Source organism: Balaenoptera borealis (genome assembly GCF_965194805.1).
Source record: "Balaenoptera borealis genome assembly, contig: HAP1_SCAFFOLD_1169, whole genome shotgun sequence".
NCBI classification, from domain to species: domain Eukaryota; kingdom Metazoa; phylum Chordata; class Mammalia; order Artiodactyla; family Balaenopteridae; genus Balaenoptera; species Balaenoptera borealis.
In genome coordinates this window covers 67996-94578 of record NW_028123044.1, presented here as the reverse complement: position 1 = coordinate 94578, position 26583 = coordinate 67996, and the positions used below count along the sequence as shown (strand labels likewise).

Sequence of the window (26583 nt, the reverse complement as noted above, 5' to 3'; positions counted from 1 at the left end):
CGTCCATTCCTCTGCATCATTTCATTTACTGTTGATTCCTTGTAGTGTATTTTTCATTTCAGTTACTGTATTCTTCTCTGTGTGGTTCTTCTTCATATTTTCTAAATCTTTGTTAAAAACTTCTCACTCTGTTCATCCAATCTTCTCCTGAGTTCTTTGAACATCTTTATGATCATTACCCTGAACTCTTTGTCAGGTAGATCGCCTATCTCCACTTCACTTTGTTCTTCTTCTGGGGTTTTATCGTGTTCCTTGGTTTGGATTAGATTCCTTTGTTGCCTCATTTTGTCCAATTTGCTATTTTATTTCTCTGTATCTGGTGGGTTGGCTCCATTTCCCAACCGCAGAGAAGTGGCTTTTTGTAGGAGATGTCTTGTGTGTCCCAGCCGAACTCTCCCCTCTAGTCACCAGAGCTATATGCTCTAAGGGTGCCCCCTGTTAGGGCTGCGTGTGTCCTTCTGTTGTGACCGGCACACTACTGTGGGTGGTGGGGTAGGTGTGGCTGTCCCCTGGTCCAGTGGGTTGCCAGGCCCTGCTTTGTGCAGAGGCTGGTGGCCACTGGTGAGTGAGGCTGGGTCAGGAGGCTGCTGGCTGCAGTGCCCCAGGAAGCCCCGGGATTAGTGCTGGCCCACTGGTGGGTGGTGCTAGGCTCTGCAGTGGGTGGTGGGGGGGGCTAGAGGTCCTGTATCTAGTGTCAGCCTGCTAGTGGGCAGGGCCAGTTCCACATGGCTGGCTCCAGGGTTTGGGGGTGTCTAAAAGCTAGTGATGGCCCACTGTTGAGTGGGGCTGGATCCCAGGGCAGCTGGCTGAGGGGTCCAAGGTGTCTTGGAACTGGTGTTGGCCTGCTGGTGGGTGGGGCTGTGGCCCAGGGAGTCGTGGAGCTAGTGCTGGCTCGCTGGTGGGCAGAGCCAGGTTCCTGGGTCTCTGGCTGCAGGGCCTTGGAGTCCTGAAGCTAGTGTCGGTTTGCTGGTGTGTGGGGCCAGTTCCTGACATGGCTGGGTATGCGGTCTGGGGTGTCCCAAAGCTGGCGTCATCCCACTGGTGAGTGGGGCCAGATCCAGGAGCAGCTGGTTGAGGGGCCCAGTGTGTCCCAGAGCTGGTGCCAGCCTGTTGGTGTATGTGCTGGGTCCTGGTATGCCAGGCGGCAGGGCTGCGGTGGTTCTTGGGCTAGTGTTCCAAGAGGAATGTTCCGTTTTACATATTTACAAATATGTACATTAACAGAAGATGTTCTTTAATTTTATTACATTTTTATGAGACTGAATTTCTTCTAAAAGCTTGAAGTTTTTAAAGCTATTCCATATTGAAATTTAATGGTGCTCTTTAAAGAAAATTGTTGCTGATCATAAATGTTGACAATTTTCTTGCTTCTCATCTTTCATATCTTTATGAACTCTGTGTTGTATGTTTACAGAATGGTAATACTTGATAAAATTGTAGCTATAAAGAATCCATTCCGTTCTAGTGAAACTATCCTGACACAATAATATCAAAGTACGATAGTAAAGAAAAAGCTTTGCCAAAAATTTGAGAAAGAAAATGAGATTTAAGTACGCTACCATGGATGCCTTTGTGGTTCTTCCTAAACTTACTGCAGGGGTGAGAGCTCTAGTGCTTTGTAACTACCCATTCACTAATTCAATGTAGGTATTTCCTGAATAGAAGTATCTGTTACCTGGAAAGACATAGTAGTTGAAAACCATTTGCGCTTGAGTATTGTGGGTATTATGCTCATATTGATAATTGTGCTTTCAAATGGTGCCTGAAGGTGACATTTTTGTTTACCTACGCAATATACATTCTTCTTCCTAACTGGTCTCAAATTTTCATGAGTGCATTTCCTCCCTCATACAGTCACGTTTGGGGGGAATTTGACTGCTAGTTCCAAGGGTGAGACCAGAGTTACTCTAGATCTCACGCAATAATCCTATGTCCCTAGCCACAGTCATTGGTTCAAGATTGGGCCTGAGTCTTTATATCTTTGAGTCACTGGATCAACTAACCTAAAGTCTCCTCTACCTCTGGGCTCTCAGTTATATAAGCAAATGTATTTCCTTATCGTATACACAAAAGTGGATTTTACTTTCTGTTACTTGTAACTTCGTTACTTACTGCTATATATGTTTTTGAAGATATGTTATCAGGTGAGTGTAAGTTCAGAATTTTTAAACTTCTTAATACATTTTCTTTTATGATTTGATAGTGGCCTTCTTTGTTGCAATTGCTTGATGCCTATTTTGCCTGATAGTAATACAAATTAACCACGTTTCTTTCAGTTTTACTGATCATTGGTATTTTTTACCATCACTTTATTTTCATCCTTTCTGACAGTCTACTCTACCTGCTTCATGACCTACTGAAACACGTTCATAATGCCTGTATTAGACTGTTCAGACTGCCACAACAAAAATACCACAGACTAAGTGGCTTAACAACAGAAATTTGTTTCTCACAGTTCTGGAGGCTGGAAGTACAAGATCAAGGTGTGAGCAGGGGTGATTTCTTCTAAGGCCTCTCTCCTTGGCTTGAAGATGGCCATCTTCTTGCTGCTTTTTCACGTGGTTGTCCCTCTGTGTGTACACACTTCTGCTGTCTCTCTGTGTGTCCTAAACTCCTCTTCTTATAAGCACACCAGTCAGATGGGATTAACGTATCCCCTAAGAGCCTTAAATTAACTTAATCACCTTTTAAAGGCCCTATCTCCAAATCCAGTCACATCCTGAGGCACTGCTAATTAGGGCTTCAGTATATGAATTTTGGGAGAACACAGTTCAGTCAATAACAAAACCTAATGTTAAGATGACGTTATCATAGAAAACAAGAGAGCAGAGGCAGGAACAATGATGCGGAGCAGGCAGGAGGATGGTATGTTAGGCTTTCACTTTCCTATAGCTTCTCCAGTTCCTAAAATTCTCTAATGACCAATGAATCCCAGGCATTTGACTGAGAAATTTGCATTGCTACTACCTCAGCCTGGACCTAAAGGATGGGAACGAGTATTCCACACTAGTTAATAGCTCACAGCTTAAAATCTAACACTTTCCTATCATCAATAGATCTGCTGTTTTCTTCCGAGATACTTGACCCTTCTTAACCTCAGCTTCTTAATTAGATACAGAGATAAAATAATTAGTCATACAACTCCAACTGTGAGAATTCAATGAAATTGAGATATACTTCTGCACATAATCAGGGCTGTTTGCTGGGTGGAAGGTTTGGAAAGCTGTTTCCTCAGCCATTTATGCAGAGAATGTTCAGGTTCATTCTATTCTCACAGCTCTATATTCTAGGTCATGCCACAGCATTGTCTATGAGACATGCAGAAGGGGAAAAGTTGCTTCTGTGCACTGGGGTTAGACCTTTTGGGGGCCCAATTATCTCACCAAATACCTCCCTTACTACTTAGCAACCAGAGCCACTTGCAGTTCTCTATTTCGACTCCTAATCTTCAGGAAGACAGAGACATTGCCTGAAATTTTTCATGGTTCTATCTTCCCTTTTTAGCACTAATCTTGACATGCACTAGGTGCGTGGATGAATGATAGTTATATTCCAGACATATATCTTTCTTCTCTGACAGTTAGTAGCCCCTGGCAGGCCAGCGCCTTAGCCTTATAGCTAAGTCCAGTGGTTAGGACTCGGCGCTCTCACTGCAAGGGGCCCAGGTTCGATCCCCGGTTGGGGAACTAAGATCCTGCAAGCTGCGCAGCACAGCCAAAAAAAAAAAAAAAAAGATGGATGCATTATGTTGAACATAAATTATAGCTCAGTGAAGTTGGTTTTTAATATGTCTTTGTATCCCTTCCAGAATCTAGAGCTGTGTCATGCTCATATGTGGAATCAACCTGTATTTTCAGATTGAACTGTACAGTTGGGTTTTTCATTTCTTTGCTTGCATGCTTGTTTTTTTGTTTTGTTTTGGGTTTTTTTTTTTTGCCACAGCCAAGAATATTCTCAGGATCTCCTGACTTATACATCCAACCACATGCTCCCCACCCAGATTTTTCATAGGCTCCACAAACGACATGGTCAAAACAGAACTGTCAGTTTCCTGGCATTGCACCGAAACTGGTCCTCCATTCACTTCCCCATCGAAGAAAACCGCCCTAACCCAGCTGCAAAAATCCACATTCCAAGGGACACACTTAATCCCTCTCTATCCCTTACCACAAACGTGAACTTCATCAACAAGTTCAGTACTTCCGAGATACGTCTCATTTCAAACCCCATCTCACCCCTTCCATTGCTACGGCTGTGGTCTACGAGACTGTCATCTCTCACTGTCATGTGTGTAGTAGCCTCCTAATCTTGTCTCTTGATCTTACAGTTGCTCTATTTCAGTCTGTCCTCCAAAGAACATTTAGAATGAGCTTTAATAAAGTAGATGATAATAATAACTTCCCTTCCTTTCAGAAAGCACCCAATGGCTCCATCATAATAAGAACAAAACCCAGAGTCCTTACCATGGCCCACAGGACCTTCTGTTATTGGGCCCCTCCTACCAATCTCACCTCATTTTCTAACACTGTCCTCCCAATACACACTGGCATACAAGCTGTTCCCTAAAACTGCCAAGCTTGCCCATATCTTAGGGCCTTTCGTCTTGCTCTTCCCTCTGCCTCGAGGGCTCAGCTCCTATATCTTCCCACTGCTGACTGTGTACTTGTTGTTATTTGAATATTAAATCTAAGTTACGTCTTCAGAACATCCTTCCTTGCCTTCCCCACCCTAGTCATTCTCTGTCACATTTTCCCATATTATTTTCTTAATGGCTCTTAAACCTTGAGTGTATCAACCCCTGTAGAATGTGAGCTCCATGAGAACCATGACCCTGTCTGTCAGGTTCTCTGATTTATCTCCCGTGCCTATCACAGTGCCTCACATATCATTGGTAACCAATAAATATTTGTTGAATGAATGAATGAGTGAGTGAATGAAGTAGATTAAACATGCTAAGTTGTGAGGACTCAGGCATAGTCTGGGACATGGGATTTGGGAGGATGGGAGAGTGAGCTCAGGTGTCCCTGAAGCAGCAGTTTTGTTTGAACCCATGAAAACTGTGGTTGGAAAACTGGGTAGAAAGGACATGATAATTGAGGTAGTGCTTCTAGCTGCCTTGGGTATGAAAGTGTAGCATATGTTCTATACCAATTCTCCTTCTTTCTTAATGAAAGAATCCCAAATTTATTTGGTACAGTAATGTTTCCAGTAAAAGACCACATTTATAGCCTGCTTTGCAGCCAACAATGGTCACATGACCAACTTCTACCTAATGAGGTGATGGCAGAAGTGTTGTATAGTAGTTCCAGGAAGGTAGCTAAAAGGGAGATGAATTTCTCAGACCAAGGTATTTCTCATACCATCTGTTGTGGACTGAACTGTGGCCTACCCAAATTCATATGCTGAAGCTTTAACCCCCAGTACCTCTGAATGTGACTGTGTTTGAAGATAGGGCCTTTAAAGAGGTGATTAAATTAAAATGAGGCCGTTAGGGTAGACACTAATCCAATATGATTGGTTTCCTTATAAGAGGAGCTTAGGACACATAAAGAGATACCAGGGTGTGTATGCACAGAGGGACAGCCATGTGAAGAAGGAGTAAGAAGGAGGCCATTTGCAAGCCAAGGAGAGAGGCCTCAGAAGAAACCAAACCTGTGGACACCTGGATCTTGGACTTCCAACCTTTAAAACTGTGAGAAATAAATTTCTGTTGTTTAAGCTACGCAGCCTGTGGTATCTTGTTATGGCAGCCATAGCAAACTAATACACCGTCAGATAAGGTTTTCAATTTTGACAGCTCATTAGAATCAACTGAGGTGAACCTTAAAGATACTGATGACTGGGCTTACCCCTAGAGGCTCTGATTCAGTTGGTTGAATCTGAGCATTAGAGGGGATCCTAATGGATATGCAGAGTTAAAAACCACATGTCTAGGAGAGTAGTTTTTTGCACTCCATTGAGCAGGCTGAGAGTGATGAATCTAGCATCATTTAGAAGGCATCCCCCTGTATCTCCCTCCTTCCACTGTTTTTCCTCTGCCCCACATCCCCCTTCTTTTTCTGCCGTATCCAGATCTCCACAGATGGACCCAGAGATGCCCCCACCTCTTAATCCTGTTCCATATCCAAGTTCCGTCCTAATTTGAGGAACATTTAATAGCTTCAGCCCCACTTCTGCCCTCCCTGTCAAGAAAAGTGAGTCTCGAGGGGCCTCATATTCTCTTACTCTGCCTGTTAGCCAGAGCCAGGGCAGCTCTCTATAGAGATAACTTCTTGCCTCTTAATCCAATTATGAAATGGATGAAAGACATGAACAGAGGGCAAATAAGCTTAGGAAAAGCTATTCAACATCTTTAGCCATCATGGAAATGCAAATTAAAAGCACAATGAAACATTAAACCCCCCTATCAGAATGGCTGAAAAAAACAGTGACAAAACCAAATGCAGACAACACTGGATAAACTGAGTCACTCATACATTGCCAATGGGAATGCAGAATGGTACAGGTCGTCTGCAAAACAATGTGGCAGGGTTTTCAGAACGAAATATGCAATTACCATATGATACAGCAGTTGCACTCTGGGCCGTTTACCCAGAGAAATGAAAATTTATGTTTACACAAAAACCTTTACATGAAGTTCATCACAGTTTTACTCACAATAGTTAAAAAGTGGAAATAGCCCAGATGTCTTTCAACGGGGGAATGGCTAAACAAACTGTGGTACATTCACACCATGGAATCCTATTCAGCAATACAAAGGAACAGACTATAGACCCACTTTACAACTTGGATGGATCTCAGGAGAGTTATGCTGAGTGAAAGAAATCCATTCCTAAAGATAATATACTATATGATTCTATTTCTATGACATTTAGGAAATTATAATAGTGTCTGACAGAGTTTAGGGATGTGGGATCAGGAAGAAGGTGGGTGTGGCTATAAAGGCTAACATGAGGGAAGCGTGTGGTGATGAAACAGTTTTTGATCTTGTTTGTGGTGATAGTTAGAACACCTACATAGCTGGTAAAAGTGCATGGAATTATATATATATAAGTATTATTCACAGGTGTTCTAACACACAAATGAGTGCATGTAAAATGGCGAAATTGTAGTAAGCTCAGTGGACTGTACCAATGTCCATTTCTTAGTTTCGATACTGTACTAAAGTAATACAAGGTGTTATTATTAGGAGAAGGTGAGTGATGGGTATACATGACCTCTCTACACATTTTTTTGCAACTTTTGGTAAATCAATAATTATTTCAAAGTAAGTAAGTTAAAAAAACAACATAGGAGTTGTGGGGAAAATAGTGTTAGTTACAGAACCTAAGAACCTAATGAAAATGTTAGCACAGTTTTAGACCTGTTAAATGATTAAGAATACCATAATTATTAGAGTAAATATGGTACTTTACTTGCTAAATACGTTATATTTGTTTATAGAAGTGAACATCAGAACGGTCACAACTTGTGAGTACTGAAGTGGTGGAGAGAAGGTTATCAGGAGGCAAAGCTTGGATTTTAGGGTAGTCCAGGAATGGAGTCCTTACTCTATAATTTTCAAGCACTGTATAGGTCGGCTATAAATGCTAGAGACTGCCAGGGATGATGTGGGAGATGGGACCTTTTGGTCCTGGCCCCACTAACTCATGGTTGGGTCAGGGGAAGAGCAATCCAAGACACACAACATACAATGTGCAATGTTACCCTTTAATATAAAGATAAACAAGGATCATGCGTGGGAAAAATACAGAACAACTGGCAGGCCTACACGGTAAACTTTGGTTTCCTGATTAGCTGGACTGCAAGCTTAGTCATGGATATGGCTTCAGTTAAGAGAAGAGAGGTAACAAATATGAGGAGGATGAAAATGACATCTAAAGGCTCATTTGCAGAGTTTTGTTCTCAAGATCCCAGGTCAGTGGATGAGGGTCTCATCTCAAAATTCATCTGGAATCTTGCCCTTGGGCTGAAGAAAGTAAAGAGAAAGAATTGGGATGTCAGCAGAGCCAGCAGCCGTTGAGTTTCAACCCCAGGGCACCTGACTTCTGTCCGCCTTCACCTTCCTGAAACCCTAGAGGTCTATTTCTTCTTATCTCTGAATTCTCAGAATTGACTTTTTAATGAGTAAAGAATTTTTTAGTTCTGGTATAGTCTAGTCATCGTACTGAAAGCACCTGTAGTGGGGGAGGATAGATGACCTCCCTTAGGACCAAACTGGAGACACTTGACCAAACAACGTCACAGCTAAATCTATGCTACAAGGGCACGCCTTCAAGTTTACCAACATGTATGTACCAGAATGAGCAGATGCCACAGCATGTAATGCTGAAAAAGAAGTGAAAAGGTAAATGCCTATCAATAATAGCTTATGGCTTCCTGGAATTCAATTGTTTAATATATTGATCTTAGAAAGAATAATGTAGCTTCACATATACTGAGAGGAAATGCTGGTACTAATAATAAACAAAAGAAGTTTCAAAACAGTATATAAGATAGGAAACCTGTATTTTATAATACATGGAAAGGTATTAGTATGAAATTAGGGAATTTCTCACAACTAAACGTTTGTAAGAAAAAAATAGATGTAAAATAATTACCTTCAAGTTCCCATTAATCACTCCTCTACTCCTCCCAGCTCCCTCCTATCCCCACGCAAACCCAGCACTCACTTCTGAGACCACTAGAGGTTCACCTCAGGTGGGGTGGAGGACGCCTGCATGATGTCCTGCTGCTCCTGGGAGAGGGTGTGCATGGAGCTGGAGGTGGGCGTAGGCACTGGGATGGAGAACACACTCTGGGTCTCACTGGGGCTGGCGTCCCTCACAAACAGCTCGTCATTCACGATGCACAGACTGAAGGAAAAATGGGCCCTCAGACTACGCCTGGATGGACACCCACACCCCCAATATTGACTCTGCTCCCACTGGCACTCAGCAACCAGATTCCTTCCACGCCCCTCCTGTGTCTGTCTCCCAGGTTCCTTGACTGGTACCTCTGGCCCTCCCCACAGAGCCCACCTTTGGAGAGACTGTCTACCATCTTCACTCGATTTATAGGTTTATCCCCAACCCACGGGCAATTTCGCATTTACCCTTTACCACAGCCCAAGGTGTGGACGCTCTGATCCCCATTCTCAGAAGAAGACACTGAGTCACAGAGAGGTCATGTGACTTGACCAAGGTCACACAGCGAGTGAGTGTTGGGTCAAGGAGAGAACGCATAGGCCGATTCCAGAGCCCATGCTCTTCTTAACCACTAGGCTAGACTGCTCCTGAGATCTCCCTGCTGGCTTTCCACAATACCGAGTAAACCTAAGGTCTGCGCCACCACATTCCCAAGCCCCTGAGCCCAGGCGGGGATGGGCATTCCCGCCCACAACAGGGCTCTCACCTGGAGTAGCTGGCAGGGGTAGCGATGAAGGTCCGGGTGAAGGCACGCACACAGCCCTGAGAACTTCCTTCCACTTCAACAGCAAACAAACAACAGTACCCCTTAGAGCCGCACGTGCTGTACACGCTCAACCGGCGGTCCCCAGTCAGGCTGTGACTGGACACTCATGCTGAGAGGGCAGTTGTTCACGGGGGCAGGGTGTCGGGAATCGGGAGGGCAACTATAGGAGCAGTCTGCGCCCAGTGACAGGGCCCCTGACAACCACTACACAGGTTCACGGGATGCATTTTTCACAGCCGCCCAAGAGGTGGATACTACTACCCCATTTTGCAAATGAGGAAACTGAGAGGTTAAGTAACGGCCCAAGTTCTCAGAGTGAGTATCTGGGATGAGAGCCACCAAACTCCGCAGCCTGTGTCCCCAACGCCCAGGGTGTGCAGGGCAGACAGGCATGGACACAGCTCAGACCTGGATTGTCTGTGGGAAGCCTGAGGGCTGGAGAACACAGTGGGGAAGGGGAGGGGAGGGGAGGGGAAGGGAAGGGAAGGGGTCAGGGAAGCTGGGTGGTTCTGGGAGTGAGCACGGCCAGGGGGAAGCAGCAGTGGGGCATCTGGGGTGGGGATCTACACACACTCACCTTCCTTGAACACCCCGCTGACGGAGAAGCAGAGCATCGTTTCCTGAAAGGGAAGAGCCCAGGCGCCCAGTCACCACCTGCACCTCCTACCCACCTGCGGCTTCCTGGGCCCGCCCGAGGGAGGAAGCAGGCGCTCACCGTCTGGGACCATGTGTCCACCACGAAGGAGCTGAAGTCATGCTGAGTCTTGGGCAACACACAGAGGGTGTGCACAATGACACGATTTGTGTGCTTCAGCAGCTGGACCCGCAGGTCTGTGAGGGGAGGGGAAGCGAGTGACGGTCAGGGGCTGCCACGGCCTGGGCCCTATGATTGACCCCTTCACCGCCCTTTCCCACCCAGTCTTCCCATCACACACTCACGGGGGTCCGTGAGCTTCTTCATATTCCGGCTGTCCTTGAAGTACTCGCACAAGCTGCTTCTAGGAGACAAAGAGCAACAGTGGGTGGTGGGTGTTTGCAGGAGCTGGCCTGTGTCTCCTGGGGAGCCACACGGCCCAGGAGCAGAGCCTGTGCTGTGATACTCACGGGGCTGGGTCCTCGGGGTGGAAGGGAATGGTCAGGGAGAAGCAGGCCTCCTCGTGATAAGCACCCACGAGACCCTGTCGGTCTCCACAGTCATGGATCAAGTAGAACCTGAGCGGGAGCAATGAGGACAGTCTATCTCTGTGGTCTGGACCTCAAATGAGACTTGGAAACTCCCCTGAGCAGACCTGTGCTTAGGTGGCCTCACCTGTCCTCGCCCTCTCCCCCTTGCTCAGCTTCCCAGAGGTACTTACTGCTGCAGGAATTGCAGGACTAGGCTCTTCAGCTCATCAGATCCAAAGTAGCTGCCCTGGAATCAAATGGCATTTGAGACTATGCAGTGGATAAAGCCTCCCTGCAACACCCCAAATGTTGTTTGATCCTCTTCCTCACCTTGCAGGGCTTTAATACGCAGGGAGTGTCAACATCAACGGTAACTGGTGACGGTAACTCCTGGCCATCCTGGAGAAGGGAAGAGGAAGTCAGGAGTGGAGACCAGGGGAGTTGCCCTGGATGATCGGGGAAAAGGATGGGCCCAGGAGGGTGAGGGTCAGAGGTCAGGTGTGAAAGGGCCCTGGAAATTCCATGGGAAAGCTTACACTGGATGTCTTCATCATGAGGTCCTGGAAGTCTCTAGTGTTATGTGCAACTTGTGTGTGTGCGTGTGTGTATTTATGGGTATTTTTCCAGCAAGTCTATCCATGTCATTTTCAGGAGTCCATGCCCCCCAAAATGGTTAAGGTTCTGATGCTAATATGTGATCTAGGCAAGACCCAAAGGGCTTGAGGGCAGGTGCAGAGATCACTGACATTCATAAGAGACAATGATTTATGTAGGCACTTACTAGGCGTAATAACTTCGGGAAACAATCTCTGATGGCCCTGTCCAAAACCAAAAATAGAGAAGAGATGGTTGATAGTTCAAGGTTGCAATGCTTCCTTTGAGTTAAAACAGTAATACCATAAACAGAGATCAGTGTGTTCTGGCCCATCCAGCAGCGCCCTTTGCCCACCTCTGCTTCTGATTTTAAGGGTTTTCGGTCCACTTCCCTGTTGAGCACTGAGCATCTGTCATCTTACTGTCTGAAAGGCACTGTCTCCTCATCTCTCTCAATACCTTCACTTTAACATTCCTTCCCTCCCTCCCTTCCTCTCCTTCGCCTGGGTAGCTCCCACCCAGACTACTCGCACTCCCTTCTCCAGTGCCACAGGGAGCAGCATTTCAAACCCATACTGCAGGGCTTCCTTCTCCTCCCTTCCTTCCTCCAGGGCCCCACTGAAGGCTGTGGGGAGAAGAGGGAATGGGGTGGGAGCCCGGGGCTCTGCTACCTCACTGGGGGTCCAGCACTCTGGCAAGACCCGGACACCCCCCAGGGATGGCCCAGGATGCTGGGCCAGGGAGGTGAGTGAGGTGGGGCTCAGGGAGGGAGATGGAGGGGATGAAGGCAGAAAGGGAGTGAAGGTAGGAGGGGAGAGATGAGAGAGACATAGGGGCACAGAGACAAGGGAGAGAGAGAAAACAAAGGGAAGGGAAAGAAGCTCTCCCGTGGTCGGGGTCAGGGAAGAAGAGAGAAGAAAGGGGAAACGGCGACCCTGTTGCGGCTCTTCACCTGCCCCAGAATCGCCCAGACACACCAGGTAGGAATGGAAAATATGCACATGTTGGGCTGGGGCCCCACTGGATGCTGGTTGAAACTTTGTCACCTGTGTGAGTTCAGCCAGACTTGGGCATGGGAAACAGGGCCGCCATGGGGGCACATCTCCCCCAGAATGAGGAAAGGGTCAGGTCCCAGCTCAGTATGGGGCTGAGGATCCGTGGCCCAGTCTTATGATCACCGTCTTCTCTCCTGATGACCCCTGCACCTGTCTGAGTTCGTTCTTTATCTGAGGAATCGTACCTGTCTCAGGCTGCCCAGGGCTCCTGTGAAGGACCAGATGGGATGATGTGACGTGTGCAGGGAGGGATGGGAAGTGCCCCTGAGAGCCCTGTCCTTCTGTCTCCTCTACCACCTCTGCCCTCTGCCTTCCACTCCTGCCTCAGGAAGCCCTCTGATCACTGGCGGGGGCCCACGTCTGGCCCCTTGACTCAAGGAGCCCTGCTTTTTCCCAAGGAGGCTCCAGCTCCTGGCATTGGGCCAGCAGAATGGATGTCATGACAGCAGCCACCCACGGCCTCAGCCCTCAGCATGGCGCACGAAAGCCCCCATGTCAACCTGGGAGACGAGGGGGGTCCCCTTTGGAGGAAGGGGAAGAGGGCCCCTCTCAGAACGGGGAAGGCAAACGCCATCTCAGCACGAAGAAGGAAGGCTTCTCTCAACAAGAGGCCCTGGACTGGAGGACCCTCCTCAGTCCAGGGCGCCAGCATCTGGATCAAGGCTGGTCGCTCCTGGTCCTGGTGAGGAGGAGAAGCCCTGCTTCCTGCGGCACACTCTTGGGAGGCCTTGGCGGAATATAGCTGGGCGCAGAGAGCTGGAAACAGACCCCAGAGCCCCTGCAGAGGTGAGCAGGTCAGGGGAAGGAAACTCCTCACCGGTGATAGGCACAGAGAGAGCAGAAGGTGGGGCCTGTGATCCTCCCAGAAGACCAGGGCTGCCACCTTTGGCAAAGGGGCACTGTCACAGATAGTCTAGGCTCCCACGGGTGAAGGTCACCAGGAAGGGTGACAGGGTGTTCACACTGACCTTACATAGGTGGACTGGTCTGGGAAGGTGCCACACAATGGGTTCCCTTGCAGCCACAGCTCTTCAAGCTTCAGCCCTTTAATCTTCCTCAACTCCCACGCAGACTTCAGCTGAGAAATATGGGGCGGAAGTGGGAAAAGGTATCCCAGGGAAAGAGGGACATCCGGATCTCTGCATCCCCAGCCCCCTCCCTCCCCCACAGGTACCTTCACCTGCCTCCTGTCATCACTCTGATGGCCACTAACACGACCCCCCCTACTCTCAACCCAACTTTGATCTGGCTCCCTCTTCTCACCTTATTTTTGGAGAGGTTCAGGATCTTGACTGTGGGGGCCATCTGTATAATGTCAGACAGGCCATCCAGCTGGTACAGTTTGCTGCTGCTCAAGTTCAAGGACAACAGCTTTGGGGCAAGAAGAGCTAGAGTGAAGGTTACTATCTAGGACCTTGGAGACAAATCTGCCCTCCACCCCATCTCTTCCAACCCCTACCCTAATACCAGCACTGGGCCTACAGCCTCACCTCAGGGAAATTCTTTTTGATGATCTGCAGGGTGGCAGCCATGCAGCTTCTTTGATTCAGAATTATATCAATATCATGGCCCACCAAGCCTTCAGGAAGGAGATGGGAGGGAATCAGATGGCTGAGTGGGGTCTGGGGCCAGCAACAGCCCCGCCCCACCTTACCATCCCTAAGTCTCCCTCTAGGAAGACCCCTCTGCCCTCGCCCGCCCTAGAATTACTGCTGTCAGCTGTACCTGGGTCAACGCGGAGCCTCCGGAGGTCAAGAGCTTGCTGGGAGACATCAAATCGCTTGCTCAAGGTCAGCTGCGGAGTGAGAGATGGAGAGAGCCGCTCTGAGGCTGTGGTGGTGGCAGGGAAATCGGGGGCGAGGGGGACAGGGGCCTGGAGGAAGGAGAGGTGGGTCTGAGCGCTGGCACACAACATGCCTTTAGTCTGCATTACCTTTAGCTGCTCCATTTCTTCTGGCTTCAACTTATACCGCACAGAGTAGGGAGCAGCGGAGGGGCTGACAAACACAGGTATCTGCAGGAAGAAGAGGTGGGGTAAGCACCAGGAACTCTAGTTCCAAAGAAAACAGCCAGCCCCTGGCCTGTACTCCTTCCTCAGGATGAGGTACAGGTAATGCCTGCGACACACACCTTTCGGCTCTCCTCGTCACAAATCTTGTAGCTGACATCCATCAATGCAGAGGCAGTGCTAGCTTCCTGGACAAAGAACCGAGCCCCATTTTTCACAAAGTGGAACTACAGGGATTGAATGCAACAGCAATAGTATCAGAAGCCAACAGACCCTGCTGAACCAGGTCTCTCTCTCCCCCTTCCCTGTGCCCACGCGTCTGGCTTCGGCATCCTCTCTTACGTCCACTGGAGTGAAGGGGACACTGCAATGGCTCTGGATTGAGTTCATTAGCCATGTCCTGTCATACTTTATCCTGGAAGGAATCTAAGGATGAAAAGAAGGGATGGGAGAGAGGACAGACAACAGGGAATTTAGGCTGGAGGACGAACCTTTTCCTGTTCTTTTCCGGCCTTCTACTGAGCTTGACAGGGTTTCTAAAGAAGGGACCACTGGCATGATTTCTTACGTTTGTGCGTAATATGGATTTCCTAAATACTCTTTCTCTCCAGTCAAACTCTCTTCCAAATAATCAAGGTGTCATAGATGATCTTCCTTTTATAAATTTCCAGGAGATCCTACCCAGTGCAGACACTGCTTGCCCCTCAGACAAGGTCTCCAGAGGCTCGACCCTCCATCTCCCACACTCAGCTTGCCAAACTGAGACCTCCAATGTGGAGTTGCTCCATATCCTTGGCAGTAGTTTCCATCTTTGCTCTGAGACAGGCTCCTCCGTTCTCCTCACAGTCAGCCTGTTCCCTTTACACTGCTTCTCTGAATCTGCCCTTAGATGAACAAGATTGTTAACTCCTGGTCATAAAAAGGACAGCTTACAAGCTGTCCCCAGTGAAATAAACCAGCATCTCTACATGAGACCAACACAACTCCCCCTGACTTTTCTCTTGCACATTCCATACATTTTTCAGGATACTCACGGTGACCCTGAACCAGCTCCCTGGGGTTCCATCTTGTGTGTTCTCCTGCATTTCTCTCTCCAGAGGTTTTCTGTTTCCCCACACAGTTATATGCATGTGGCCTTCACTGCCCAATCTCACTGTCCTCTCGTTGCCTCGGATGGTACAGGGAGAGCTGCAGGGGGGATGTGGAGAGAAGGAGGGTGAGTGGCCATACGTGCTAAGAAAGTCTTCTGTACACCCTCGTCTCTTTGACACCAGCGCTACAATTAGGATTGCTCAACCATTATTTCACTTCTAGCATGCTTCAGTTTTGCAGTGACAGAAGAAAAACAAGTCCACGGAGAGTGAGAGAGGTGCATAGTCCCAGGGGCTGCTGTGTACAAACCCTGCTGCCTGGTCACTTACTGTCTTACTTCGGGGTCCTCCTGGACATCCCTCTTCACCACGTTTCCATCATCCTCCTGCAGGTGTGAGGGCTGAGGCTCACCCCCACCGTGTTCATAATGACGGCTCCTCTTGCCAGAATTACCTGGGAAAGAACTACAACCTTTCCTTCTTCCTTGAGGTGGTCTACCACCATCACTGTATTCTGAAAAGAGGAACAAAAATACAGGTTTGAAGACACATCTGTGGTGCACTTACCACATACCATGTCTTAGGCTAACAGGATGGTAGGGCAGGCACGGTGCCAATCTGGCCTAAGGGACCAATCCCACAAACCTCAGAAAGGACACTCTTCTGCCTGTGCAGAGAGGACAGCCTTATCCGACAGATGGCACTATCAGGGGAAGAATCGAGGAGGAGCAGGATGAGGAAGAGGAGGACAAGGAGGAGAAAGAGGGAGGAGAAGGAGGAGGGAGGAGAGGACAACTGCGTTGAAACTTTTAACACAGTGGAGCAGGACTGATAAGGAACCGAGGTGTATGAGTCCATGGGTTAGACTGGACACCAGTCATATATGTACCAGGAAGGCACCCGAATCTTGCCTTCTCTCAGGACCTTCCAACAACCACACCAATACCTCTCTCGTGCTTCCCAAATCCAATCAGCCACCACACCGATTCCACTAACAACCAGCAAGCTAGCTGGACTTCCTTTGCCGGTGCACTAGGAGCTTTAATGTCAGGTGGCACTGATGTCACAGCCTCCTGAACTGTCTCCCTCCCTCCAGCCTTGCCCTGAACAATACTCTGTTTGAAAGAGCCAGGGTGAGCTCTCTTTTGGGCCAGCCTGAAATGCCTTTCAGCTCAGCAGGCAACTCTTCCTCACTTCAGCTCTTCTATAACAAGGGTGTGAATGATAACCTAGAATGATGTGTCAGCCACCATTTCCAAGTGTTTAGGGATTCTTCTTTTTGCTTTCTATTACTGGTTTCTAATTTGATTCCATCGTGGCCAGGGAATACACTCTGGGAGATTTCAATTCTTCTTTTTTTATTTTTATTTTTTAAAAATAAATTTATTGGGCTTCCCTGGTGGCGCAGTGGTTGAGAGTCTGCCTGCCAATGCAGGGGACACGGGTTCGAGCCCTGGTCTGGGAAGATCCCACATGCCACGGAGCAACTGTGCCCGTGAGCCACAATTACTGAACCTGCGTGTCTGGGGCCTGTGCTCCGCAGCGGGAGAGGCCGCGATGGTGAGAGGCCTGCGCACCGCGATGAAGAGTGGTCCCCACTTGCCGCAACTGGGGAAAGCCCTGGCACAGAAACGAGGACTCAACACAGTCATAAATAAATAAATAAATAAATAAATAAAAGACCGTGAATTTCTTTAAAATAAATAAATAAATAAATAAATAAATTTATTTCTTTATTTCTGGCTGCACTGGGTCTTCGTTGCTGCACACGGGCTTTCTCTACTTGCGGCTAGCAGGGGCTACTCTTCGTTGCGGTGCATGGGCTTCTGTTTGCGGCGGCTTATCTTGTTGCGGAGCATGGGCTCTAGGCGCACGGGCTTTGGTAATTGTGACACGCGGGCTCTGTAGTTGAGGCGCACGGGCTTAGCTGCTCTGCAGCATGTGGGATCTTCCTGACCAGGGCTCAAACCTGTGTCCCCTGCACTGGCAGGCGGATTCTTAACCACCGCACCACCAGGGAAGTCCCTCAGTTCTTGTTGAATTTACTGAGGCTTGTCTGATGGTCGAGGAGATGGTCTAACTTGGTGAATGTTACAGAGACCCTCGGGGAAAAACCTGTACTCTGCTGTTGGTGGGCGGACTGTTCTATTTATGTCATGAAGATCTCGTTAGTTTCCTGTGTTATTCAGGTCTCCTATATCCTTGCTGATTTTCTCTCTAGTAATTCTGTCACTTACTAAGAGGGAGGTGGGTGTGGAAGGCCCCCACTATAAATACAGATCTGGCTCTTTCTCCTTTCAGCTCCATCAGTTTTTGCTTCATGTACTTTGAGGGTCCGTTGATTGGTGCGTACACATTTAGGATCTTTATGTCTCCCTGGTGTCCTGATCCTTTCATCATTCTGTAAGGCCTCTCTTTGGCTCTTGTTCATTTTCTTTACTCTGACATCTACTGTACTGGATACTGAACCCACAGGCACGCTGAGAACGTGTCCTGGGTATACCTTACATTATATTCACTCCTAGGAGTTGTGTTGTTATTCACCCCTCCAACATATCTAATTCACCATGGGAAAAGATTTGGAAGTTTTTCGGCACCTGCAGAAATAAGATCGTGTCAATTCTCTTCCCCATAGGTGGATTCACTAAGGGTATTTTATTTTTAACACATTCCACTGAAACAGGGAACCAGCAGATAATCATACCAGTGGCTTGTGGGGAGGGAGGATTATGGTAATTACACTGTTAGAAACCAGCTTCCTTTGGGTTGTAATACTTAAGGCTCTCCAGGTTTGTGGGCTGTGCCTTTTGTACATTAACTATTCCATGTTGTCTCAGGGCACGCTTACGAGTAAAGATCCGTCCAGGGCTGATCACTCCACGATGGAGTGATTACGACCAGGCCTCAGATGAACTCCTCTGAGGAGCCGTTGCTTTCCCTGTGTGGCCCGCTGTCAGGGCAGTCCTGCTACTCACAACCTTGGGGCTTTCCCTGTGTGGCACTGGAAGTGAAAGTAAACACAGATAGGGCATTGGACCCACAAATGCCACTTGCTCGGTCCCCAAACCTCGGAGGGGGCCTGGCGTGCTCTCTTTCTCCCACACTCCACATCCAACTGGTCAGGAAATTCTCTCGGCCCCTCTCTCAAAGTATGTCCAGAAGCCAGCCACTTCTCACCACCTCCATTACCACCACCCTGGCCAAGATACCAACATCTATCTCCTGGACTGTACTGCTGTCCAGCTGGCCCCTCTGCTTTCATCCTGGCTCCCTTACCTGTCTGCTTTCAACCCAGCAGCAGAGCGCAAGTCAAATCATTTCACTTCTCTGCTCAACACCACATAACAATGGTTTGAAGCCCACCAGCATGTTCAAAAGCCAGGAGTTCATAATGATACTCATCAACAATAGCAACAACAAAGAGGAACCTTATTGGTGACCTTTGGAGAATGCCAGGCAACCAACTCGTTTTCAGGAAAATCCAGCAATGAAAGGGAAAAGTTCACATTTTAAAGGGAGCAGTAAGGGCATGTGGTCTATGTATGGTGTATAGGAAGAGTCAGAGTCATTTGCAAGAACCCACATTCCTTCAGAAATAACGTTGCCAAGGGGAAAGCGTAGAAGGGGGCCAGCTAACAGCTACCGCAGTCCCCCGGCTGACCAACTATGTCGGGTGCCTAAACAGGGCTAGAGACCTCCCTCATCAAGGTGATTCAGACACAAGCAATCTCAGACATTGCCTTGTCAAGTATTTGATAGAATAATCCAGTGAAGCCATGTGGTCCTGGGATTTACTTTGCTGGGAGATATTTGAGAACTGATTAAATCTCCTTCCTCATTAATCGATCTGTTCATATTATGTATTTCTTTACGATTCAGTCTTGCTAGATTGTCTGTTTGGGGGACTTTTAACCATTTCTTCTAGGTTTTCCAATTTATTGGCATACAATTATTCACAGTATTCGCTAATAATCCTTTTAATTTCTGTAGTATCAGTTGTAATGTCCCTCTTTCATTTCTGATTTTAATTATTTGAGTGTCTTCTATTTTTTTTTTCCTTAGTGAGTCTAACTAAGGGTTTGTCAATTTTGTGTAGCTTTAACAAAAAGCCAACTCTTAGTTTCATTGACTTTTCTTCTATTGTTGTTGTATTTCTTCTCTATTTCATTTATCTCTGCTCTTATATATCTCCTTCCTTCTGCTAGTTTTGGCTTTAGTTTATTCTTCTGTTTCTAATTTCTTGAGGTGTAAAGTTACGTTGTTGATTTGAGATCTTTTGTCTTTTCAATGTACACATTTAAAGCTATAAACTTCCTTCTTAGCACACCTTTGCTGCATCCCATAAGTTTTGGTATGATGGACTTTCATTTTAATTTGTCTCAAAGCAGTTTCTAATTTCCTTTGTGACTTCTTCTTTGACCCATTCATTCTTTATGAGTGTGTATGGAGATTCCAAAAAAAATGAAAAATACAACTCCCATATGACCCAACAATCCCACTTCTGGGTATATATCCAAAAGAACTGAAAGTAGAATCTTGAGGAGGTACTTGCACATCTATGTTCATAGCAGCACTATTCACAACAGCCAAGAAGTAGAAACAATTAAAATGCCCATCAATGGATAAATGGATGAACAAATTGTGGTATGTATATATATATATATATATACAATGGAATATCATTCAGCCTTTTAAAGGAAGGAAATTCTGTCATATGCTACAGCATGGATGAACCTTGAGAACATTACGCTAAATGAAATAAGCCAGTCACGAGAAGACAAATACTGTATGATTCCACTTGCATAAGCTTTCTAGGGACTTCCCTGGTGTTCCCGTGGGTAAGACTCCATGCTCCCATTGCAGGGGGCCCATGTTCAATCCCTGGTCGCGGAACTAGATCCTGCAAGCATGCTGCAACTGAGAGTCCGCATGCCACAGCTAAGAAGCCTGCATGCCACAACTGAGTCCACATGCTGCAACTAAGAAGTCTGCATGCCGAAACTAGAGATCCCGCATGCTGCAACAAACAGCCGGCACAGCCAAAATAATAAATAAATAAATACTTTTTAAAAAAAAAGTTGGGAAAACTATAGTAAACAGAGTCCATGGGTTTAAAAAGAAAAGGTATCTAAAGTAGTCAGATTCATAGAAGCAGACAGTAGAATGGGGTTACCAGGGACCGGGGGGAAGGGGCAAAGGGGAATTGCTGTTTAATGTGTAGAGTTTCAGAATTGAAAGACGAAAAAGTTCTGAAGATTGGTTTCACAACAATGTGAATCAACTTAACAGTACTGAACTGTACACTTAAAAATGGTTATGATGGTAAATTTTATGTTACGCATTGTTACCATAATTTTTAAACCTGTACATTAGAGTGTGATTACTCAAAAGGAAATATTAAGAAAAGTTTTTGTTTGGATATGTAAATACAAACGTAAAGAAGTCAACATAAAGAACACGTGAGAATGTCAACTGTGCTTATGAGTAGGTGTTTGGAATGCACAAGAGGTGTACTTTCATGTCCCTGCTCTACTTGTATAAAAGGCTGGGTCAGGGTTTTGCCACGGGCTTGGGGGGAAGCACTGTTGCTACTGACTCATTACCTAGCGTAATAGAAACAATTACTGATAATCAGATCCACCTGTCTTCTCTCTGATTATTAAGCTACATCACTTTGGACAATTCACCCGACTTCTCCTGATCTCAAATTACTTACATGTAAAAATCAGGGATTAGAGCTAACCACCACCTCAATCAAGATATAAAGCATATACCACACTCCAAATGGTTCCCAGTTAATCTTTCCATCTCCCAGCTCCATATAAACCTTGATCTGCTCACAGTCCCTATATATTCGTTTTGCCTGCTGCAGAATTTCTTGTAAACGGAATCATACATACTGCACACCTTTGTGTCTGGCTTTTTAAAGTCAGCATCATGTTTTTGAAATCCGTTTATGTTCCTGCCTTTTTTATTGCTGAGTAATATCCCACAGTATGGGTTGTAGTTCTCCACCTCGTTTACACAGTAGAGCCCCTTGGGGAGTTTGAGAATGCCACCAGCTCCAAGCTATACCCACAATAATTAAAGCAGAATTGGGTTGAGACCCAGGCACCCACATTTTCTAAATTCTCCACGTGACTGCAGTGTGCTACCACAGTTGAAAGCTACTGTATTAAAGTATCAGCTTTTGGTTTATGCTTGCCAGAGACCCTAGGAATGGATGCCACCTCATTTTGCTGGCTTTCCACTCTGTTGTTTTAGGGACCTAGTGATTCCATTAGCTTAAATTAGAGATTGGCAGACTACAGCCCATGGGCCAAACCTGGCCTGTGGCCTGTTTTTCTAGGGCCTGCAAGCTAAGAATGGTTGTTACATATTTAAATGGTTACAAAAATAATATTTCTTGACACGTGAAAATTATTTGAAATCCACACGCCAATGTCCACATGCAAAGTTTTATTGGAACACAGCCATACTTGTCTCTGGAGCCTTCCGCTCTACAACAGCAGAGCTGAGTAGTTACGAAAGAGACAAACTGGCCCACAAAGCCTCAAATATTTGTCACCTGGCCCTTTCCAGGGAGTTTGCTGAGCTCTGGCTTAGAGCAAGTGTCCTTAAAGCAAATGTACAGTAACTGTGGTAAATGGCTGACGGTCCCTTTGGCTAAGCCTGGGAAGAAGATTTACTGCAGTAACTTGCGACTTCACCATAGGGTCCTTCCTCAGTAGTCCACTCATTCATGGTGTTCTGGCTCAAGTGTGGGAATTGAGTAAGGGACTACCATTTGCCATCAAGATAGGTCAAGTCACCAGACCTAGAGCTTGATTTCTTTATTTTTATGTTCTTATATGTTATTACAAATATTTATTTATATTTTATTTATTTTTACACTGATCAAATGCAACTTTGGAGTATGTCAGATATTTCAAGATCCAAGGGATCTGTTGATCAATTAGCCACCTTCAGAGGTTGCTACAGGTCAAACCAATGTGACTACCCTTCCATCCTTGCTGTTTATTAGGTAAACAGCACTCACCTTGAGGCAGGAGATTAAGTGCTCCTACTGGGCCTGCAACACCAGAACCCCAACATCTCCACTCAAATGAGGGTGACCATGTCAATGGCAGAATCTCCCATCTCATCTGTGGCCTACACAAGTCAGCCACTTCAGAACACTTCACAGATGAAGATGCCCTCCACACTAATGTGTTTCTCAATGCTGTGGGGGAAAGGAGTGTCCTCTGGGTCCCAAACAGCAGCTGCCTGGTCCACCAACACATTGACTTCAAAGGCATTTCAATTCAAGTGACCACAGGTGGTAACTCTTGAAACCGAGTCCCCCTAAAACCGAGTTCCCTTGCCAGGTTGATGATTAACTTCTCTGTCCAAAACTTTATTCCCTCTCTTGTCCCACTCATGATCCCCTCAGGATTGAGGAGTATCAAAGAAAAGGGGGGACTGACACTGAACAGAACCCTTCAGGGCCCTCCTGGGTACAAAAGCCCCGCTGTGTTCCCTGTTTCTTGTCTGTAGGAAAAGGCTTTGGCCTCCTAGGCCTTCCCTCAGTTCCAAAGAACAGACTCAAGCAGTTAGTAATTAGGGAAGTGAGGAAATGCAGAAACAAAGGAAAAGCAGTCAAAGAAACGAAATTGAGTTATTTGTAGACAGGTGGATGGACATAGAGTCTGTCATACAGAGTGAAGTTAAGTCAGAAAGAGAAAAACAAATACCGTATGCTAACACATATATAGGGAATCTAAAAAGATATGGTCATGAAGAACCTAGGGACAAGACGGGAATAAAGACACAGACCTACTAGAGAATGGACTTGAGGATACGGGGAGGGGGAAGGGTAAGCTGGGACGAAGTGAGAGAGTGGCACGGACATATATACACTACCAAACATAAAACAGAGAGCTAGTGGGAAGCAGCTGAATAGCACAGGGAGATCAGCTCGGTGCCTGGTGACCACCGAGAGAGGTGGGATAGGGAGGGTGGGAGGGAGGGAAGGGGTGGGATAGGGAGGGTGGGAGGGAGGGAGACGCAAGAGGGAAGAGATATGGGGACATATGTATATGTATAACAGATTCACTTTGTTAGAAAGCAGAAACTAACACACCATTGTAAAGCAATTATACTCCAATAAAGATGTTAAAAAAAAAAAAAAGAAAGAAAGGCAGTCAAGAAACAATAGTGCAGTGATAAAGCAGAGTCCTAGTTTCTCTGCAAGAGATAACAACTTGATACATATCTTTGAGCTGCTATGCAGAAACTAAGATCCCCTGCCCAGGTGGAGGACGGTGACTCCATGCTGACCACAAGCACACAGACCCCAGACTGGTTAGAACCAGAATGCTGATGATTAAGATCCCTGAAACAGCACCCTGTTTCTTCACCACCAACCAATCAGAGGAAAGTCATGCACCCTGCAGCCCTCACCCCAGATGTTGCCTTTAAAACCCTTCCCTGAAAGTCAGCAGGGAGTTAGAGTCTTCTGAACACAAGCAGCCAGTTCTCCTTGCTTGGCACCCAGAAAATAAACACTGTACTTTCCTTCACCAACAACCCAGTGTCAGTAGATTGGTTTTGCTGTGCAGCAGGTGACTGGACCCAAGTTCTGTCCGGTAACGCAACTGCAACTCTTTCTCCATTGTTCGCCATGGAACACTAATGATTCATCCTCTATTACCAACTGGGTCCTTACTATCTTCAGATCCACCTAGACTGGATGACCTATCCCCGACCCCCACTTCCTTCAGGGCCCTTTGCTTGCAACCAATTTTGGTGTCAAGTACTCTATTAATCAAAGTTCCCACTTCCTTATGCCAGATATTCATTCTAGCTATTTTATAAAAATAAGACATCTTTAATAAAACATATCACACAGCTTACAAAAATTCTGTGAGGGCCAGAAAAGTGGGCTTGGATGCCGCACAGCCAGGGGAAGCCCCCTCACACCATGGGACTGGTATAGCTGAAACACCCCTGCTGCCTATGAGCTAACCAACATGTATGACAGAGACTGAATTCTAGGCACTCTGCTGTGGCTGCCCGTAAAAGCCAGAGACCTCTCCCATCATACAAAGCTGATCCTGCCTGTGGCTCCCACATTACTCAGTTCCACCTCCAAGTTTCACTGTGGTGCATAGGCTTGATACATAGAGATCTTCTTTGGGACCCTAGACAAAAGGGGGTCTAGGAAACATACACACACACACACACACAGACACACACACACACACACACACACACAGATACGAACGTAGGTCTCCATTCTTGTTTTTAGCTTTCCAGGTCTCTACAGTACAGGAAAACATGTAAGAGTGTTTATGAGTGTTGGAATAGTTGCCAGCTGAGCCAACTTGAGGTATATTCCACAGGACCAATTTGTTTGCTCTCGTAAATGGTATACTCACAATGAAAATATTATTTTCTATTTCGTGCAATTATCTTGTGTATATTAGTCTTGCATCCAATAAACTGGTTAATCACTATTATTATAATTTTCCATAGATCCTCTTGAGTTTTATATGAAGACAATTATACTCACAGTTTTGTTCCCTTTCACTTTTACACATGTATTAATTAATGTATGTATGTATTTTGGCTTACTGCAATGCCTAGGAGACTCAGTAAGATGTTGAACAGAAGTGATTATATGAATCATTTTTGCCTCTTCTGAGTTTGAATGGAATGCTTTTAATGTCTCACTATTACGTACGGTGTTTGTTGTAGTTTTTGTAAAGTACACATTATCATTTTAAAGAAATATCTTTCTATTCCCAGTTAGCTAAGAGTTACTTTTGTGGTTGTTTAATCTTGATTGGTTGTTGAATTTTATTGCATGCATTTTTTTTCTGGAATCTTTGTGATAATCATCCTTTTCTTGCTCCTTTACCTATTAATGTGTTGAACTACATTATGAATCTCCTAATGTTAAACCAACATTGCAAGTTTGGTATAAGCACAACTTTGCCCTGCTGTATTATCTGTTTTAGCCATTGCTGGATTAAGTTTGCCATTATCTTATTTCTATTTTTGGCATTTTTATAACTAATTAAGATTCACCAGTAATTTTGCCTTCTCATGCATGCTTTGTCAAGAATAAGCTTAATATTAATATTTTCTGTTTCCCCAATATAAATTTCTTTTTTCTAGAATTTACCCATTTAGTATTAATTTTCAAATTATCAGCATATCTTTTTCATAATATTATCTTTTAAATCTTTACTGTCAGTACAAGCAAGACACCTTCTTCGAAAGCGGCTTATCTGTGCCTTCTAATTTTCTTGACCCATACTGCCAAAGCTTTCCTTATTTTTTTATATTTTGAAAGCACTAACATCTAGCATTTTTACTCAACTCTTCCATATCTGTTATCGATTTCATTAACTTTGGCTCTTACTTTTATTATTTTTTTCTTGCCAATATGGAAATGCATGAGATGATTTGTATCAAGTATGTGACAAATCCACAGTCTTTTCATCTACCGTCATGTTTTCTTTTATAATTGCTATCCTCGAATAGCACGGATATCCAAATATCCAGTACATTTAATTACTTGGAAAAGACCTGTGGCTTACCAATGTGGGGGGTTTAATTAAATCCATTGTTGGAATATCAGATGATTAAGGGAGATGGAACTGCAGCATTGAAGCAAAGGAACTGCTATGATAAGTACATATGAACTTCATTGAAGAGGACAGCATACAATATAGAAAGGAGTAGGAACAGAAAGAGCACGGACTTTGAAATCATATATCCAGAATGTGCTCTGTCACTTACTGCGTATGTGATTTTAGGCGAGTATTTTACCTCTCTGAGCCTCAATTTCATCATGCGGTAGTGCTGTTTGCCATGGGTTTCCATTTGTCCCTGTTCCCGGGACCTGGAAGAGCTGTACTTCTTGACCTCCTTTGTTTGGGCAGGGCTGTGTATGTGACTGGTTCTGGCTAATGGGTTGTGAGTGACGTGTGCTATTTCTGGGCCAGAACATATGGTTGTTGGTTTGAGACCTTGCAGGGTCCTCTTCTCCTCAGGCACAGGGACTGACAACTCTCTAGATGATGGCTGCTCTGTCAGTTTGGGTCTCCAAGTCATTCCAGCAAGAATGGCTCAGACCCCCATAGTCCACCATCCCGTGAGGGGCATGCACCTGCCATGGACATGTAGTCGAAGTGAGGAACAAGCCCCTGAGATACGGGGACTGTCTATT

At 45.9% G+C, this 26583-nt stretch overlaps 1 protein-coding gene across 1 annotated transcript; it reads right to left on the bottom strand.

Annotated features, from left to right (window-relative positions):
- Positions 1-7347: 7347 nt before the first annotated feature.
- LOC309621918 (nuclear RNA export factor 2-like) lies at positions 7348-18627 on the bottom strand (the record flags this gene model as incomplete). Its single annotated transcript, XM_082409204.1, has 20 exons — positions 7348-7969; positions 8696-8855; positions 9394-9466; positions 10031-10073; positions 10169-10284; positions 10393-10451; positions 10558-10695; positions 10809-10864; positions 10948-11016; positions 11399-11435; positions 13235-13344; positions 13530-13637; positions 13757-13845; positions 13992-14061; positions 14200-14280; positions 14397-14501; positions 14617-14700; positions 15704-15879; positions 16312-16480; positions 18433-18627. 20 exons carry the CDS (start codon positions 18625-18627, stop codon positions 7940-7942), a joined length of 1968 nt encoding a protein of 655 aa, XP_082265330.1. The 3' UTR covers positions 7348-7939.
- Positions 18628-26583: the final 7956 nt, after the last annotated feature.